Here is an 18814-nt window from a genome sequence, read left to right as displayed (position 1 = left end):
GGAAAAGGTAGAGAAACGGGAAATCAATATGCCGGTTCTTGGAGAGTCCTGAATGAAGCTTACCGCGCTGCGGAATGGAACCGGCGGGCAAACTTAGGTGAGAAAGAGATGGAATCTGTGGAATCGGGAGTCAGAGAAGCGGTGAGGAATGCACTGAAATTGAGACAGGGTAGGAATGTTTAGATGCCGAAAGGTTAGTGATTAGCAAGACGTATCATGATTACCTAGATGCGAACTTACGTAGCGTTGTTGTAGCAGAGTAGCAACGCATTCGTGTGATGATCACAGGAACAGATATACCTACACTCGGGTAGGGAGACGGTACTTCCTGGATAACGAGGCGTGAAGAGGCTAGACCCGCATCTCTAGTTGTGGCGGCCATCTTGCTAGTAAAAATGGCTGACACCCGCCGCCCTAAGGTCCATCGATGCCACAAGGACCACCGCCTTCGGAGGGGCGTGACAGTATGCCCCCTCGAATGCCCCGGGCCACCCGGTTTATTCGGATGAGATCGAAAAAACCGGCGGACCAGAGCCGGAGCATGAACAGCTGATGCAGGTTCCCATGAGCGATCAGCCGGAGAATACCCCTTCCAGTCAATCAAGAAGTGCAGACGTCCCCGAAAAAAAGACGAGAATTGCAAATACCAGCCACTTCATATTCGGGACCCATCGGGGTGATGACAGGAGGGGGTGCACCCATTCGTACTCGGGGAAAAGCGATCCACCACGTCTTTCTTCAATTGTGACACATGGAAAACAGGATGAATCCTGGACCAAGACGGAGGGAGTTTGAGCCTGTAAGCAGACGATACCAATCGTTGCAAAACGGGAAAGGACCCAAGTATCTTGGGGACAGTTTGGACGGCACCAGATGACGAGGCAAAAATCGGGAAGCCAACCAAACTAAATCCCCCGGCACCAATCTCGGAGCTGGAGTGTGATGTCTATCAGCAGAGCGTTTCACACGGGCCTTGGCTTCCAGAAGAGAGGTCCTGGCTGTTTGATGTCCCGTCTGAATAGTATTGATGAGATTGTCCACATCGGGAAACCTGGATGCAGAGATTGGACCACTGGGAAAACACAGAGGGTGATATCCGTAGGAGCAAAAGAAAGGGCTGAACCCCAAGGCTGAGTGTCGAGAGTTATTATAGGCAAACTCAGCCAAAGGTAACAAGGGACACCAGTTGTCTTGCGAGGAAGAGATGTAACAACGCAAATAACCCTCCAGAGTCTGATTTAGACGTTCTTTCTGACCATTCGTCTGTGGATGGAATCCTGAACTCAACGCTCGGGAGATATGCAAACTCTTGCATACCTGCTGCCAGTATCGAGACGTATATTGTGAACCTCGATCAGAAACGATGGTCTCAGGAAGTCCGTGAAGAGAGAAAATTTGCGAAAGAAAAATCTGTGCCATCTGGGATGCGGTAGGAATCCGCGGAAGTGGAACAAAATGTGCCAATTTTTTAAAGTAATCGATTGTGACCATGATTACTGTGCAACCGTCCGAGATTGGCAGGTCAACAATAAAATCTGTTGAAATCATTTGCCAAGGACGGTTAGGAGCTGGCATTACTGAGAGGAGACCTGAAGGGGCAGATCGCGGGCATTTAGATTGCAAGCATATGGCACAAGCGGAAACATAGTCTATGATGTCTCGAGTCATTTCCGGCCACCAGAAATTTCGCTGGATCAATTCCTTAGTATTAGTCACACCTCTGTGACCAGCTAGGTAAGAGTCGTGACAAAGATTCAGAACCGTTCTTCTTAGTTCACTCGAAGGGAGAAAGAGCTTCTTGTCTTTATAAGTACATCCTTGGACCAAGGTAAGTTTCCAGGTTGACAGAAATTTTGGATTCAACTGGATGAATTGCAAAGTCGAGTTAGCCACGTTTTGAAGAAATGTGGTAACTACCTGCACGAATTTGGCTCGGGGAAACAGAGGCTCTGCTCGGAAGGGCGTAGAGGAGTTATAATCCTTTCTAGACAAAGCATCCGCCTTGAGATTGGCTCTTCCGGGAATAAAGGTGAATACAATCTCATACGGTGAAAAGAAGTGTGCCCAACGTGCCTGTCGGCTATTTCGGGTCTGAGAATATTGTAAGGCGCGTAAATTACTGTGATCTGTTCGGACCTCAACTGGTTGTCTTGCTCCCAATAGCAGGTGTCTCCACTCTTCAAATGCCCCTTTTATAGCCAGTAGTTCCTTTTCAAGCACTGAATAATTTATTTCAGAGGGAGACAGTGTTTTAGATAGATAGGCTGTAGGACATTCTATTCCTTGATCATTTTCTTGAAGCAGAACGGCCCTAAGGGCCTGATGAGATGCGTCTGATTCAACAATGAATCTTTTGGCTTGATCTGGAGTAATCAGGATGGGTTCTGTGAGGAAATGTTTCTTCAGTCTCTCAAATGCTAGTTGTGCCTCTTCTGACCAAAGAAACCGTACATTCTTTTTAAGAAGAGCAGTCAGTGGGAGAATTTCTTGAGAATAATGTGGGATGAAATGTCTATAAAAATTTGCAAATCCCAGAAATCTCTGCAGATCCTTGATGCACATCGGTATCGGCCAGTCAGTAATAGCTGATACTTTCCTAGGGTCCATGGCTACCCCATTTGCAGATATTATGTATCCCAGATAGGCAACCGGGTTCCTGTGAAACTCACATTTCTCCAGTTTGCAATAGAGATGATTGTTAAACAGTCTCCTTAGGACTTCCTTCACATGCTGACGGTGTTCCGATGGGGATGTAGAGAAAACCAGAATATCATCTAAGTAGACAATAACTGTGTGAAGAAGAATATCTGAAAATATGTGGTCCATAAAGCGTTGGAAGACGGCGGGGGCGTTGGACAGACCGAAAGGCATTACTTTATATTCATAATGTCCCAAAGGAGTACGGAACGCCGTCTTCCACTCATCGCCAGCTTGTATACGAATGAGATGGTAAGCCCCGCGGGGATCTAGTTTTGTGAAGATGGTAGCTCCTTCAACGGCTTCAAGTATATCTTGTATGAGGGGCATAGGATAGCGATCAGGGGTAGTGATTTTATTCAAGCCCCGGAAATCTATACACGGTCTGAGTTCCGTAGAATCTTTCTTGGGGATGAAGAATAAGGAGGCTCCAGCTGGCGAGGTGGATTCTTGAATAAGTCCATTGCGAAGATTCTTTTGGAGATATTCCTTAAGGACTTCACGTTCTCGTCTTGATAAGACATACATGCGACCGAAAGGAATCGGTGCATCTGGAACTAGTTCCAAGGCACAGTCATCTCTCCGATGTGGGGGTAGTTCGGCATATTCTGAATCGGAAAATACTGTCTGAAATTCCCTGTATTCGAGGGGTAATTCCTGAATATGGTTCAACATAGAGATGGAACCCGTATTTTCTAACACAGAGATTGTAGGACGAAACCCCACAGCTCCGTCCAAGAGACAGTGCGTCAAACAATGTTCAGAACCCAGAAAGACAGTGCCCGCCTTCCAATTGATATAAGGATTATGGGCCAGGGTAAGCCTAAAATTACTGGATAGTGTGCTGTACGGATTACATCAAAGACAATGGATTCTTGATGGGAGGGAATATTCATCCGCAAGGGTATTGTTTGTTCCTTTATGGGTCCTGAAGTTAACGGACTACCATCCACCGACTCAACTGGTATTGCCAAGGTCTTCACTGAACACGGGATGTTATGAGTGGCCTTCCAGAAGGTATCGACAAAATTCCCCGCGGCCCCACAGTCTATTAAGGCCGTGACCAGAATGGAATCTGAATCTCCCCATTTGATTTGAACTAAGATCGGGGATCTCTGTTACTTGTGATGGTAACATTGTGGATGAGAAACCTGTTACTGACTCCCTAAACGCGGTTCTCCTTGCGGTTGGGAAATGGCGTTTCCCTGTCTTTTGACTGGGATGAGAGGACAATCTTGAATGGTGTGTTCCTTGGAACCACAATACATACACAGCCTCTTGACTCGACGTCTATTGCGCTCTTCCGGGGTAAGATGGCCTCTGGTAGTTCCTATCTGCATAGGTTCTTTAGTCTGAGTTTTCCCTACACTAGGAGAGTATGTAACAGGTTGTCTCACGGGACGGCCGCAACGTCGTTCCTTTAATCTTTCTTGCAATCAGTAGTCCATCTGCATGACCATGGTTATTAATTCTGCCAGATTTGGAGGTCTGGGTACTCGGGAGATCTCATCTTTTAACTCCTCGTTTAATCCCCTACGGAATATAGTGATCAGAGCATAGTCAGCCCATGATGTGCCAGCTGCTAACTGCTTGAAAGTGGTGATATAAGACAACAGATCTTGGGATCCTTGTTTGAAATCCAATAACTGTTCTTGGGCTGAAACCGTGATTTCTTGACGGCTAAACATGGCTCTGAGACTGTTCAAAAAGGCGGGGTAAGAATCTAACAAAGCATTATTTGTAGTAACAAGAGGCGTGGCCCAGGCTAAAGCAGGACCTGTTAAATTTGCAATCATATGTCCTACTTTATCACGGTCACTTTGAAAAAAGGCTGTCTTGAATGAAAATTGAACGGTACAAGCCTCAATAAAGGCCTTGAGTTTATGAGGATTACCATCGTATAAACCCCCCGGAATTGGGCCAGGAGGTATCTCAGAACAACTAGGGACTCTGCCTACCTGTTGTCGGAGAAAGGCATTCTCCTGTTTTAAAGCCTGCACTTCAGCCGTCAACGCTTGTACAGCAGTAACTAATTGCTGTTGTTGGGCTGGGTCCATATTCCCTTGTAACCCTGAACCCCTGAGATAACCTGCTCAGAACTCCTGATAATTCAGGATAAATTTCAAAACATATGATTTAGGCGTTGCTAACTGTCAGAAATGATGATAGTCACAATAATAATTACAAACTTTAACTGCTGGCAGGTTACCCCAAAGACTCACCGTTACCTCTCTTCCTATCCTGTGATTGGCACCTTCCAGCAGGGGAAGAATCTCCTTGTTCCAAACGGGGAGATGAATGTGAAAGCCTCCCAGGTACCTCTTTCCTCACCTAGATAACCAGATAGGAGAAGAGATCCCAGGGAAACCCTCTGGGGAAGAAAACCCTGTGTCGAAGGTTGCGGGAAAGATGTCTTCACTGCAGCGGAGATTCAGGTGAAGTCCGGAGAACGTTCGTCTTGAAAGAGAAAGAAACTGGTAAGTATAAGCAGGTAAGTGAAATATGGAAATGTAAGAGGTTAGGAATGTAGATTACCCTTAAACAGGAACGTTGTGCGGGAAAAGGTGCCAGTCAGAAACTTCAGAGAACCTCTACGATAGTAAGGAAAGGTTGTGATTAGAACTAGTAAGAGAACTAGCTAGAATAGGGGAAAGCCACAGGGGAATCTTTACCTGAGAGGCAAGAAGGGCGGAGCTGGGAGTTGTTTCGGTAGTGCAGGGTTTTGCGCGGGCGGTTGCAATACCGGTGTAGCATATGCCTGTAGCTATGAGAAGGAAGATGGAATAGTGAGTCGGAAAAGGTAGAGAAACGGGAAATCAATATGCCGGTTCTCGGAGAGTCCTGAATGAAGCTTACCGCGCTCCGGAACGGAACCGGCGGGCAAACTTAGGTGAGAAAGAGATGGAATCCGTGGGATCGGGAGACAGAGAAGCGGTGAGGAATGCACTGAAATTGAGACAGGGTAGGAATGTTTAGAATGCCGAAAGGTTAGTGATTAGCAAGACGTATCAGGATTACCTAGATGCGAACTTACGTAGCGTTGTTGTAGCGGAGTAGCAACGCATTCGTGTGCTGATCACAGGAACAGATATACCTACACTCGGGTAGGGAGACGGTACTTCCTGGATACCGAGGCGTGAAGAGGCTAGACCCGCATCTCTAGTTGCGGCGGCCATCTTGCTAGTAAAAATGGCTGACACCCGCCGTCCTAAGGTCCATCGATGCCACAAGGACCACCGTCTTCGGAGGGGCGTGACAGAGTGTAATGAGTGGGATCTATGTAATAACTGGTTGCGTATATGGCGTTTCACCACCTAGGTCTAAAAGGACTGTAATCACAGGCGTTATTATTATTCAAACCAATGATACTCTTATCAACATCAAAAGAATAAAAGGCAGACTTGGAACTTTGGGATTGGAAACGATGACCGTCCAGTAATACAGATAAACTGCAGTAGATGCACTAATCTACTGAGCTGTCCTCCAAGCTTAACAATGTTAATGCCACTGGAAACTGTTGCTATGTAGTATTGAGCAGCGAATATAAGATGAAAGGAATTTGTGATAGAAATTCAGCTTCACATGTAACAAATACACCCCACTGGATCCAGTTGCAGCTGTATGGATGTTGGGCATCTGGTGCTATAGATCACATGTCTGCAACTGCATCTTCAAACTGGTTTTGGTGTTTATTTTTTAACCAGCTGACACAGTTATGTGTTTTTTCAGCCGGACAAGTTTCCATTGTTCAGAAACCCACATGCTGTAACTGAATACAGCAGAAGCCATTTGTAGATGGTTAATTTGAATCATTTGGAGGCATATCCGAAATTGCATAGGTTACTTCCAGTCTGTGATCCTTTCCCATTAAGACAACAACCACTTTACCACAATAGGCATCACAGTGGACACAAGGGTTTCATGGGGGTGAAACCCCAACTGCTACTGCATGTTTGGCCGGAGGGACCTACTCTCTAATCATCAGTGGTGAATAGACCCTCTGTAATGCTCACCGCACTGCATCATCCGTTCCATCTCCCTTCAAGTGTATGCCCCTCGGAAGGTCTCCGTCCAACACCCCCCCACCCCTTCCCCGCCCCTGGATCTTGAGTTAGAGCCACCCACCCTCCTCCATGCACGCTTTGCCCCCTTTCCTCAGGCGCAGGGCTCACATTTTAGCTTGTTGTTCCTGCTGTTGATGGGTTCTGGGTCCAGGCAAGGCTCTTTGGATTTGTCTTCCTCGATGGGACGGAAATGTGCCAGGATCCGAATGAAGGTTGGAAAGTCAATGGCATCCCTGCGGGTAAGAGACAACACTGAGATGACACAGGAAGACTCCCAAACAGACGTATAAGTGTGACGGGGTGTAACGGAACACCATACCAATACAACCCCTGCCTGCCCCGACTCTGAGACCTGACACACACACATTGACACACACTCACCTCTGTTTCTATGCAGGGGAGACGATAACAGCAGCACAGTGAGTCTTCAGTGGAAATAAAGAGTAAAGGAGGGTGTGAAATCTAGATAGCTACACTGCCCCCCCCCTTGTCCCCAGCTCTTTCTCACCATGCCACTCTAGACCACTTCTGTGTTTATTTTGGTTGACCCCTTTCCGCATTTAAAGTGTTAATTGTAAAACACTCCTATAATGACGAGTTGGTTTGGGCATGCATTCCTACTAGTAGTACTACACTTCGGGAACATATCCAAGTCTTGAAGGCCAACGCCATCTAACTGGGTGGGAAAGCGAGGAAAGTACTGTGACGAGGAAGTAAAGCACTACAAGTAATGGCCCAATACCTTACCAGTAATATTCATTATATTGAGTCCTCGTCTTCGTCAAAACACTTGTTGCTTACTTGAAACTTTGGCTCCCGAAAAATACAGGTCTGGCTGAAGATGTGTCAGGACCATTGCAACATGATGTTTGGGGGCAGAGGGGCTCTGAGTTACTGCTGAGAAAAACAGTCAGCGACACCATGGGTTGCTTAAATTGTAATGGAGTTAATATAAATTGAGCAAGGGCGTTAAAGGAATAGTTCACTCTAAAATGTTATTCTCCCAAAAGATGGGCAATAATCAAACACATACATTAAACATATTTTTAAATACAGTTACTATGTAAACTTTTGAGCAAATGAGGCTCAAAGCATTTACTTGGGAGCATCCATTTTGTCATTTCAGACAGCCTCCGTTCATCTTAAGCTCTGCCCTGGTGGCACTAAATAAGCAGCAAAATCTGCCTACTGGGAGCTTTTGCTTACTGCAACCAGAGGAGAGCTGAACATGGAGGGGGCTGCCTTCACTTTCATTTTACATTTTCGGTGCTCCCCAAGCCTAGGGCAGCACAGAAAATGTAAAATGAAAGGCAAAAAGCCAAGGCACAGTTAGAAAACCACGGAAATCATGAATACAACAACGTTGTATTTATGATTGTGGTGGCTTCAGCTTTGAGTCTCCTGGGCTGCCCCGGGTCGGTTTTCTTTCTACGTTTCCCGGGCTCCGGGAAACGTAGAAAGAAAACCACAGCATTTACAAATACAACAACTTTGTATTTATGTTTGCGGTGGCTTCAGCTTTGAGTCTCCTGGGCTCCCTCAGGTCGGGGGACATAAATATGCAAACATAAATACAACGTTATAAATGCTGCGGTTTTCTTTCTAAGTTAGAAGGAAAACCGCAGCATTTATTTTGCAGTGCTTTGAAAAAATAATGAAATTAAAAGCATTTACCAGCAGCAGCTTGTGTTAATCTCTGCTCTCCGGCAATAATGAAGCAATAGCCACCTGCTCGTAGCTTTTGTTTATTACAGCTGGCTGGCTTTTGCTTCATTAGTGCCGCAAGGGCAGAGATTAACACAAGCACAGGAGGCTTATCCATTTCACAAAATGGATGCCTCCTACTGCTCAAAAGTTTACATAGGAACTTTCTTAAAACATATTTTTATATATATTTTTTGATCATGGCCCATCATTTGAGCCAATAAAATTGTAGAGTGAACTATTCCTTTAATAGCTGCACATTATCACAACAGGCAGTTAGTGAGGAGCTGAAACACTAAATGTCAGTTGAAAAGCTATTAATTGCTCTTTGACAACAAGTGTCTAATGTCAGTGAAACCAGAGTAAAAAAGCAACAAGGTGATGGCTACCCTGCTAGTTAATGCAAAATCGAAGGAGGTGACAGCCTGAGGGCGCCAGCAAAGGCAGTGTGTAACATGCACGCTGCAAAGCGCAAACTTGATGCCCTGAATTAAAGGAGTATGTTGCTGTATCATAGGACTGCTTGCAAAGGGCAGCTGCTCGCCCCCTCCAGTCCCCTCAGGCCAGGGGCATATTTCAACTGAAAAAGTTGAAACGCCCTGACGCAGTCCATGAGTACATACTCTCCATGCTACCCTTTTCTAAAAACAACATAGAAGATGGTCCCTCCTCTCTGTGGTCTTTTAATCATGTGACCTAAAAAGAGAACTCACCAGCCTCTGTAATACGCCCTGGAGTAAGAAGTTATATTACACTGGACTTCAGCGGCTGCCTGCCCTCAGCAATAATGAGAGAAGGCCTGTGACAGACAAAGTGCAAAACACTGCTCTGCCAGCAAAGTCCACAGACCTGCTACTGGGGTATTTAGACAACTTAACACCTCTTTGCTAACGATTGGTGATCAGAAATGAGGGGGGGGGGCATTTGCTATTTTGCTTCAGAAAACCCAAAATAAAGTTCCATTTAAATATAAAGTTCTGCACCTTATTTCAAGGCAAAAAAGTGTAACTGTTTTTTATTTTCATTATGTGTTTCATTTGACACTCACAAAGAAGGGTTTGCATTTATGTGGAATTTAACATTTTCTTCACACTACATACAAATACACAGGCACCCCTTTTCAACCAATAAGCAGGTATCTTTTGTTGTGTGGATTTAATTCTTGAAAGTAAATTTGCAAAACCTAAACGTCATTTTTAGCTTTGCATTACTTTGCATCATGGAAGGTGTATTCCTCCATTCAAGAAAGGCTGGGGAAAACTAACATTATATTCGTTTTGCTTAACATATTTCTTAAAGGATTTAGATATTCGTCCATTTAAAAAAATGATGTAATTTCTTTACCATTCAAGTCTTCTATATAAAGCAGAGAGTTTTTTTTCAACACTTCCTTTTATTGGCATTTATAAATTACAAAATCTTTATCGTGCTTTGTGACATGCTGTCAAAGTGTAACATAACAAGAGTCAACATGGCCTCAACTGAGGCGAATGTGAACACGGGGTGGGGGTTGTTCCGGGGTGGGCCAGAGGGGGATGCAACCATCTCGTATCAGTTTTACAGGGCTTTAGTTCAATGAATGCGGTTGGTTAGACCACTCTGTGGCCAGGCCAGGGGGCGATTAATCTGTTAGTCCATTTTGGTCAGCCAACGGAGAGATGGTGGTTGTCTGGCCATGCCTGGGAATTTCTGCACAAAGTCGAAAAACGGGTCCTAGGTGTTGTAAAACTTGTTACTGTTGCCCAGGCGGATGGCTGTTATTTTCTCGGCTGCGGCGATGTCCCAGCACTTTACCCACCACACCGGGGTCGATGGGCTCTCCTGAAGTTTCCATAGCTTGGCGATTGAGATTTTAGCTGCAGTTAGCAGGTGCGTGCAGAGATCTGCAACATTACCAGTCATCAGGAACTGTCCTCCTGTGTCTCCCAGTAGAATAATGCCTGTGTCCCACAGGATCGATAGGCCTGTGATCTGTCGGATCTGTTCCAGGACCTCCTTCCAGAACCTTTCCGCTTTTGGACATGATCAGAGAAAGTGAAACAGCATTCCTTTCTCTGCACAGCCTCTCCAGCAGTTCGGCGGTATGGCAGGATTGCATTTATGTAGCCTTTCTGGTGTCATGTACCACCTGTAGCAAACCTTAATGGCTCCCTCTTTATTCGTCACACATTTGGAGGTCTTGTGGGTTCTTGACCAGATGCAATCTCAGCTGGTCATATCTAGTTCTCTGCCCAGGTCTCTCTCGCACTGTTTCATGTATGTAGGGTTCCTTGGATTCGGGGTCTGTTCTGTCCAGTAAACTGTACAGGGTCGATATCTTCCCCTTGGGAGGGGTTGCCACTAGCGTGCATTCTAGTGCTGTGAGTTCTCTGTGCCCGTGCGTCCTCATCGTGTGGTGGGACAGCCAGTGTCGGAGTTGGGTGTAGCGGAACCTCTCGCCTTCTGGCACCTGGAATTTCCTTTTGCAGTCCTCGAAGGTGAGTATGGTGTCCCCCTCGTAGAAGTCTGCCACGTGCTGTGTGCAATTCATGGTCACCCCTCGAATCACCAGCTTCATGGCGTCCCATACCATAGCCTCTGGGGCTCCTTTGCCTATGTTCTCTGAGTAGTTGATTAAAGATTGCGAAAGTTCCTGACTGTCTGCTATGTCCACTAGGAGGTAATCCTGCAACTTCCAGGTCCTTTGTCGCAGTGTTGGTAGACCCTCTCTCTGGAGTTGCGCGATAACTGGGGCATGGTCGGAGATTACCTGTAGCCCGATGTGGATGTCCACGATGCAGGGGAACAGCTCGCTTGATACAAGTAGGAGGTCTATTCTGGAGAGGCCCCTGTGGACATGCTAGAAGAAGGTTTAGTCGCAAGCTTTGTCATTCGCCAACCTGCGGGGGTCCACCGTTCCTGTCTCTCTCAGAAATTGAAGGTGACATTTTCGTCACTAAGGAAGGATCCTCATTATTGGGCTGGAGTGGATCAGAATCCAGGCGAACGCTGAGAATCCAGTTACTATCGCAGTAAGAGTAAGTAAGAGATCAGTGGGAGAGAGATTTTCCTAATGTGTTCACTGAAGATCTGGGAAAACTAGAAGGATATGAACACAGAATTAAACTGAAGAGGGTAGCTGTCCCAAGGATACACAAGGTCAGGCCATTCCCACAGAACATTAAACACAAGGTGAAGGAAGAGATTGAAGCACTACTCCAAAGAGGAATTATAGAAAGGATGGAAGGGGCGGAATGGTTCACTCCAGTTGTCATGGCAACCAAGGCTAGCGGGGGCATGAGACTATGTGTAGACCTGAGAGACCTTAATAAGAACATCTTAGTAGAACACCATCCTCTACCTACTATTAATGAAGAGTTGGCCACGTTGAATAAGGCGAGAAAATTCTCTGTAATTGACCTATCGCAGGCTTATCATCAGATCCCGCTTTCAGAGGATTGCCAACATTTAACGACCTTCATCACTACTGAAGGGACATTTAAATACTGCAGAATGCCTTTTGGCTTAGTCTCAGCGGCTGCTGTATTTCAGAGGATTATGGATATGGTATTGGAGGGCGTTAATAATATAATCATTTTCCAGGATGATGTGCTAGTGTATGCAGAGTCCAGTAAGGAGCATGATAAAATGTTAAGAGTGGTGTTAACAAAGTTGGAGGAAGCAGGTCTGACTGTTAAAAGGAGTAAATATAAGATTTCTGTAGATAGTGTAGAATATCTTGGTCAGACTGTGTCAAGTCAAGGAAATAGACCCAAAACATGTCTTGTTGAGGCTATTGAGAAAGCTCCAAGTCCTAGAGATAAAGACCAAGTTAGGTCTTTCTTAGGATTGGCCGAGCATTACCATACATTTGTGAGGGATTTTGCAGTAATTACCACGCCTTTAAAGGCTCTGTTGAAAAAGGGAGTCAGATTCCAATGGTCCGCACAATGTGAAGAAGCTGTTAAAATGATCAAGCAAGGAATTGTTCATGTCCCTTCAATTGGGATGTTTGATGTAAAGGATAGAATGGTGCTAGTTGTGGATGCAAGCACTCTGGGTTTAGGAGCCACATTAATGCAGTATGATGGTAGTAAGGTTGAAAGAGTCATAGCATTTGCTTCTAGACCACTCAGAGGGGCAGAAGGGAATTATTCCGTTATAAAATGGGAGGCGTTAGCAATGTTTTGGGCAGTGAGCCATTTCAAGTACTTTCTGTGGGCGAGGAGATTTACGGTGAGAACAGATCATAAACCGCTCGTACAATTGTTTAACAGTAATAGATGGACGGTAGGTGCTCCAAGGATAAGAAGGTGGGGCCTTGGACTGCAGTTATACAATTTTGAGGTCAGTTACCTACCAGGAAAAATAATCTAGTAGCAGATTGCTTATCGAGATTGCCAGCAGTACAAGATCATTCTAGTCAATTCCAAGAAATTGAGGAGTATGTTATGGCTGAATTGGGTCGCGTGGACAGAGAAGAGTGGGAACAAGCAGAAATGGCAGATCAAGAATTTAAGTGTATAAAGCAATGGACAGTGGAAGGATGACCAGACAGAGGGTCCCTTGAAAAGAAATTTGAGGTATGGTGGGAGATACGTGATGAGCTGAGTTTGCAAGGTGACAGGTTGAGGAGAGGAAACTGTATAGTGCTTCCCGAAGGAGTGAGAAGGAGCTTGTTGGAGTTGGCCCATCAAGGTCATTTGGGAGAGGGAGCTACTAATAGGAGACTAAGGCATAGCTACTGGTGGCCCAGGATCAATAGGATGGCTGAGGAGATAGTGAAACAGTGTAGTGCCTGCCAATTGGGAGATAAAAGTAAGGTGGTGAGGGAAGTACCCTTGATAGCAAATTCAGTTCCCGGTCAACCGTGGCAGAAGTTAGCAGTGGACATTCTAGGACCGATAGCAGGATTAGGGGATGAGTTCAAATATATGTTTGTACTTGTGGACTTTCATTCCAGAATGGGTTGAATGGAAGGTGGTCAGAGAAGTTACAGCCATTGAGTTGGTGGTTTTTGTGTAAAAGGTGTTTCTCAGGGAAGGTTGCTCTGTGGAATTGGTATCAGACAACAGGGTACAGTTTGTCTCCCATTTTATGAAAACGTTTTTGGGAAATTACGGTATCAAACATGTGAGAACTGCCCTTTATCACCCAAGGGCAAACGGTTTTATTGAGAGAGTAAATAGATTTATCAAGGGGGGTTTGCAACTTGCCATGTGTAATGGTGTTCCTTGGAGAGAGGTGATGAACAACATGATGTGGAGCTATTTAACGACTCTACACTCTGCTACCAACATATCTCCTTTTGTCTCACTTAAAGGGAGGGAACCTGGAACCAAATTGTGTCCTGGATGGTTAGGGTTGACAGGAACGGCCGAAGTAGATAGGGAGACTATAATGAAATTGATTGAGAAGAGCCAAGAGAGGAGTAAAGAAGCGTTTGACCGTAGGGAATTGTCAAGAACAGAGAGTGGAAGGTTGAAGACTGGGTATGGGTAAAAAATCCCAGGTCAACGCAGAAGTGCGTGGAAAGTAGGTACATAGGCCCCAGGAGGATTTCTGCTGTATGTGGTAACGTTGTCATATTGGATGGAGGGAGGTATGGTCCCAAGGCAAGCTGGCAAGAGCAGGAGAAAAGGCTGATGGAGACGGGGAGAGAGTGTTGGATGAGAGAATGAGAGTGAGGTGTGGTCACAAAGCAAGTTGGCAAAGGTCGGTAATAAAGTTGATGAAAAAAGGGAGAGTGTGTAATGATAATGAAGATAAGGGTGGAAATCTTGGAAATAGGAAGGTCATAGGTTGTGACAACTGCAAAGAAAATAAGAGACTGCCACAGAAACCTTTCTGGATGAAGGATTTTATTCAGTGAAAACTAGTTTTCTTTGTGCATATAGGTTATCTTCATGGACAATTTAATCCATAGGTCTATTATTGTGCAATTTAATCAAACTGTTGTGATCGGTTAGTAATGTCTTATGTTTATTCTCATCATATTTTTATTCTCTTTATTAGTTTTTTTTGTTGTGTTAATTGATTGCATACATCCTTAATGTTGTTTCAGAAAGAAGATATGTAGCAATCTGTTTTTCCTGTGTTGCTGCGTTCTGGCTTCACGAGATGCACGGCTCGCTCCATGCGCCTTGTGAAGCTGGAATGCGGCGTTTGAATAATTACAGTCCGTTATCTTTGTCAGATGGTGGGCGCACTGTAGTAAAGAGCTCTACCATAAATTTGCCTCACAATCATCTTTTCACAGGGCATACAGAATTTTTAATTAAAACTCTGTAGATAAGGCACACGTTAGTTAAGTGGTGAAGCCATCCATGATTTGAGACCAGAAGTTAAACAGATATCTTATGGGGCCTTGTCAGTAGGACTAGGTGTTAACTTTTGGCTTTGCTTTAAAAAGGGCTCTGTTGAGTCGGGAGCCGGGAGACCGAGGAGAAAGGTCAGAAGGCTTAGCAGCCGGGAAAGAGCAGGAGTCCGGGGGTCCTGGGCTGCCTTGGGCCGGTGGGGACCTGGCAAAGCACAGGAGGGCGTAACTCGGGGCAATTCCCTCCGGTTTACGCCGACAGGTATGGCGATCCAGCCTGGGGAAGCAGGAACTGGCACTCTGGGGGAGAAGCGGACGACACGGGTTAATGTCAGAGCAGAACGGGGGCTGCCATCCGACCACGCATGGTCTGTATGCAGCTACGCGGGAGCTCCCTGACGGAGACGGAGCCTGCCTGATCATAAGCACAGTGAAGAGATAGGACAGAACCTCACATATCAAGCGCCCAGCAGAATATGCACTTTGTGGCTGAAAATAGAACCTACACACGGGAAGAAATACAGTATTTCCTAGCAGAGTGGTTAAGAACGTACATCTAAAGGCTCCTACATTAACTCCACTCAGAAGCGGTGAACAGCTACAACAGAAGGCAACCGCGATCGCCCATGGGAATCGAGCGGGGCTGAGGAGCGCAGGAAGCCGCAGTGAGAGTTGGAACGGAAAGCTCTGAAGTGCCCGGTCTAGAGCGGGCTTACCTTGGAAGCTCCCTCCCCTCACCACCCGACAAGTGTACCACGAGCCTGCAGACGCTGCCAAAACACAATCAGGCGTGCAGCCCCAGACATAAGAGTGACTAAATAAGCGGCATTCAAACACTAAACCAAACGGAGCCAAGACCCCGGAGCAATCGCGTACGGTCAACTGAGAACCAGCACTGCTGCACAAACGCTCCACAAAAAAGCAGAACTTACCCTGGGGTGCCGCAGAAACAGGAAAGACAAGGTTAGAGCACCAGGAGGGCTCCGACCGGGGTCCCCGCATTGCTGCCTGGCTGAACCCGGTCCCTGACGGGCTGAGAGCGGTCTGTGCGGGCTGCAACCACGGGCTGTGGGCAGTCAGCGCCCCGTCCCTGTACCCGGACTGCGGCTGGCGACGCTGACCCTGCGGTGTCCAAACTTCTGTTTGGCGCCCCCTCTATCAGGAAGTAAAAGAGCATCAGGCAGCATACTTAACTCGGCCCAGAGTTTTCAGTGAACGTTTAAAAAGCATCAACAAGTGGGGGGCCAGCAGTGTGTGTCTTACAGTATCCACTGGCCCGGTGGGCACCCAGTGGACTCTGGTATCCTGGGGGCACAGCCCTGGGTCCCTACAAGCTCAAAGGCCAGGTCAGGAGAGCGGGAGGGTGGCAGACATCACTCTGGCCCACAAACTGTAACACCATCAGGGGGAAGACCGGAGAGAAGACCCGAGGGCCACTCTACACTATCGCTCCACCCCCCAGTCGCGTGGTCTGCTGAGGGACAGAAAGGAACTCCTAGCCCGCTCAGAACTGGACTTGAGTCGCCCCCCCAGTCAACTAGGATCAGCATCAATGCCACCAGCCCAGAGCCGACAAGGCGGTGACCCCAGACCATTGAAATAGGGGGAAATCCCAGAATAAGGACAAGTGCCCATACACAGAAGAGCAGACAGGGACGGCATCCACCCTCCTAGGCCTGTAAAGAAGAGAGTTGCACAAAGTGTACCAGCCCTGAGATCGGACAACCAGTTGCCCAGGGGCAGCCAACACAAGAGAGCGGACCAAGTGTAGGAGGAAGCTCGGGTGGCATATTGCTGTCCACCTCCTCAAACCCCGCGGGGACCAGCAAGTGACTTTCCCATTCATGGTAACACTAAGCAAAGCGCTTCGAGGCCTGCTGTAAAAGGGTTCCCCAACACAAGCACACAACGAAGAGTCATTCACCTTACCAGAAGGAGAGGGAAGCGACACTCTGCGCAGAACCAAGTATCTCTCGGGGTGCAGGGCACACATGTTAGAGACGTCCAGCGCAGGAAGGTGGCAGCTGGAAGCACGTCCGTGGTCCGAGAACAATACATCATACCTTACCAAAGACACCAAGAAGGAGTCCTGCATGCAGACAAGTACCGCAGCCTCATCGGTCCAATTCAGAATTCCGGGGCATGGCTTGGAGCCATGGCAGTTGGTTCGGCTCTGTAATAGCTCCCGGCTAAAGCCACGCATCCAGCCTTAATGCACCGGTGAAAGAGGGTCCCCGAGCGATCCAATCAGGGCATTTGATGCCCAAAGCGACGGGGCAGAAGGGGGTCTATCCCCCAGCACTCTACGATGCCTAGAACCCGGGATAGACCAAGCTGGTAGCAGAGCCGGGGGCAGCATTAGCCCGCTTCCAAAATGGCGGGCGTCATCTTTGGAATCATCTGATGGCAGCGGGAGGCACCGAGGTGAAAGCAGCCCCTGAGCGGGGGAACCACTGACCTGCTTCGAGAGGGGCCACCACCGCTGCAGCACTTGGAAGCAGTCGAGCACAGGCTACTCCATAAGAGGGGCCCCAGTCGTTCATCTGCACTAGCACCACTGGGAGGAGCAGCACCCAGGGAGACCCAAGGGGCAAGCAACCTTCTCACACTTGCGAGCCTCCTAACTGAGGTGCGCCCAACCAAAGGCAGCCAGGCATACCCGGACAAAACCCCCCACTCGGAAGCCTGAAAGCAAACACCCACCCATCGCTCTCACCTGGAACCTCTGCTCGCGGCAGTCCAACCAGTGCGACAGCCCGGAACTCACCATTGCTAAAAAGACAACCAAACAAGCGGACATAGCAACCCTGCTATCCACACCGGCAGCAGACAGATCCAGAAGAGGGGACCCGCCAGGAGCCAGTGGAAACAAGCACCGCGGGCTCGCATATGGAACCAACCCGGGAAGCCCCAGCCCAGTCCGGTCACGAAATCGGACCTCCAGGACCTTCTGGCAGCACTAACCAAGGAATTCCAGAAGGGCACCGAAGAGGTTAAGAGCACCAGCATGGCCCTGGAAGCGAGAGTGGGTGAACTGGAGACAAGGACAATGTAGGTGGAAACAACCTTATGTGAGCGCAGCTATGAGACCGACAAGGGTACCGGACAGGCTAGCCGCGTTAGAAGCCAGGTGCGAAGCCCTTGAACTCAAACAGGAGGACTCAGAGAACCGCTCCCGCCGTAATAATATACGCCTGAGAGGAATCCCCGCATCTATCCCAGAAGCAGACTTGGAACATTATGTGAGAGACCTCTTTCACTTTATCCTAACTCTACCAGACGACTCCCCCCTGGTGCCCGACAGGGACCACAGAAACAGAGTAAGATCCAACTCATCGGCCTCGCCTGATGTCCTCGGTAGACTACACTATTTCAAAGTCAAGGAAGAATTGATGTTGGAAGCGAGAAACTCCCCCTGAATACTATTCAGAGACGCCTCCATCTCCCTATACCAAGATCTGGCCGCATCCACACTGCTGAAAAGGAAAGCACTGCAACCAGTCACGGAATGGCTGAGGGAGAAAGGCATACCGTACCACTGGGGCTTCACCGCTGCCCTAATCTTCACCTCTAATGGGAGCTTCCGCCACATACAAAAAGTGCACAAAGCAGAGAGATTGCTGAGCCCAGATGCGGGACCAGGATCCACCAACGACGTGGCCCCCTCAGAACAGGAAGAACCACAGAACCCCAACCGCTCATGGTCGCGAGCTGAGAGGCGGCATCGAGGGAATCAGGGGTGCCCCACTCAGAGGTAAACGCCCAAGTAAAGATGGCTAAAGCGGGGCAATACCGACGGCCCGGACCCTCGGATCCAACGAGCACCACCAATCTCCAAACGCCAGCCACGTCCGCTGGCCACATTCTGCACCCCCAAAGCAAGACAACACTTTAATCTCATATTTAATGTTCACCGCCATACAGCAGAGGCCTAAGCGCCCGACCTTCAGCAGGATGCGTTGGCCCAGCCGGAGTCCCCGTTAGTCGAAGTCTGGCCCAAACAAGCACGTTTTGTTCTATTGGGGGGTGAAGAGGGGTGGACACCGTAAGGAGC

At 47.6% G+C, this 18814-nt stretch overlaps 1 protein-coding gene across 2 annotated transcripts in view; it reads right to left on the bottom strand.

Moving 5' to 3' along the window:
• LOC138566701 (calcineurin B homologous protein 2-like) overlaps window positions 1-18814 on the bottom strand; it is a 170972-nt gene that overhangs the window by 77011 nt on the left and 75147 nt on the right. For both annotated transcript variants that reach the window (XM_069644288.1, XM_069644287.1), the window contains one exon: window positions 6870-6994. In XM_069644288.1, the coding sequence (XP_069500389.1) occupies window positions 6870-6994 (125 nt within the window). The remainder of the gene's footprint in view (window positions 1-6869; window positions 6995-18814) is intronic.

This window comes from Ambystoma mexicanum, chromosome 2p (assembly GCF_040938575.1).
Source record: "Ambystoma mexicanum isolate Mex_15411 chromosome 2p, UKY_AmexF1_1, whole genome shotgun sequence".
Classification (NCBI taxonomy): domain Eukaryota; kingdom Metazoa; phylum Chordata; class Amphibia; order Caudata; family Ambystomatidae; genus Ambystoma; species Ambystoma mexicanum.
This window is presented reverse-complemented; position numbering and strand designations above follow the sequence as displayed.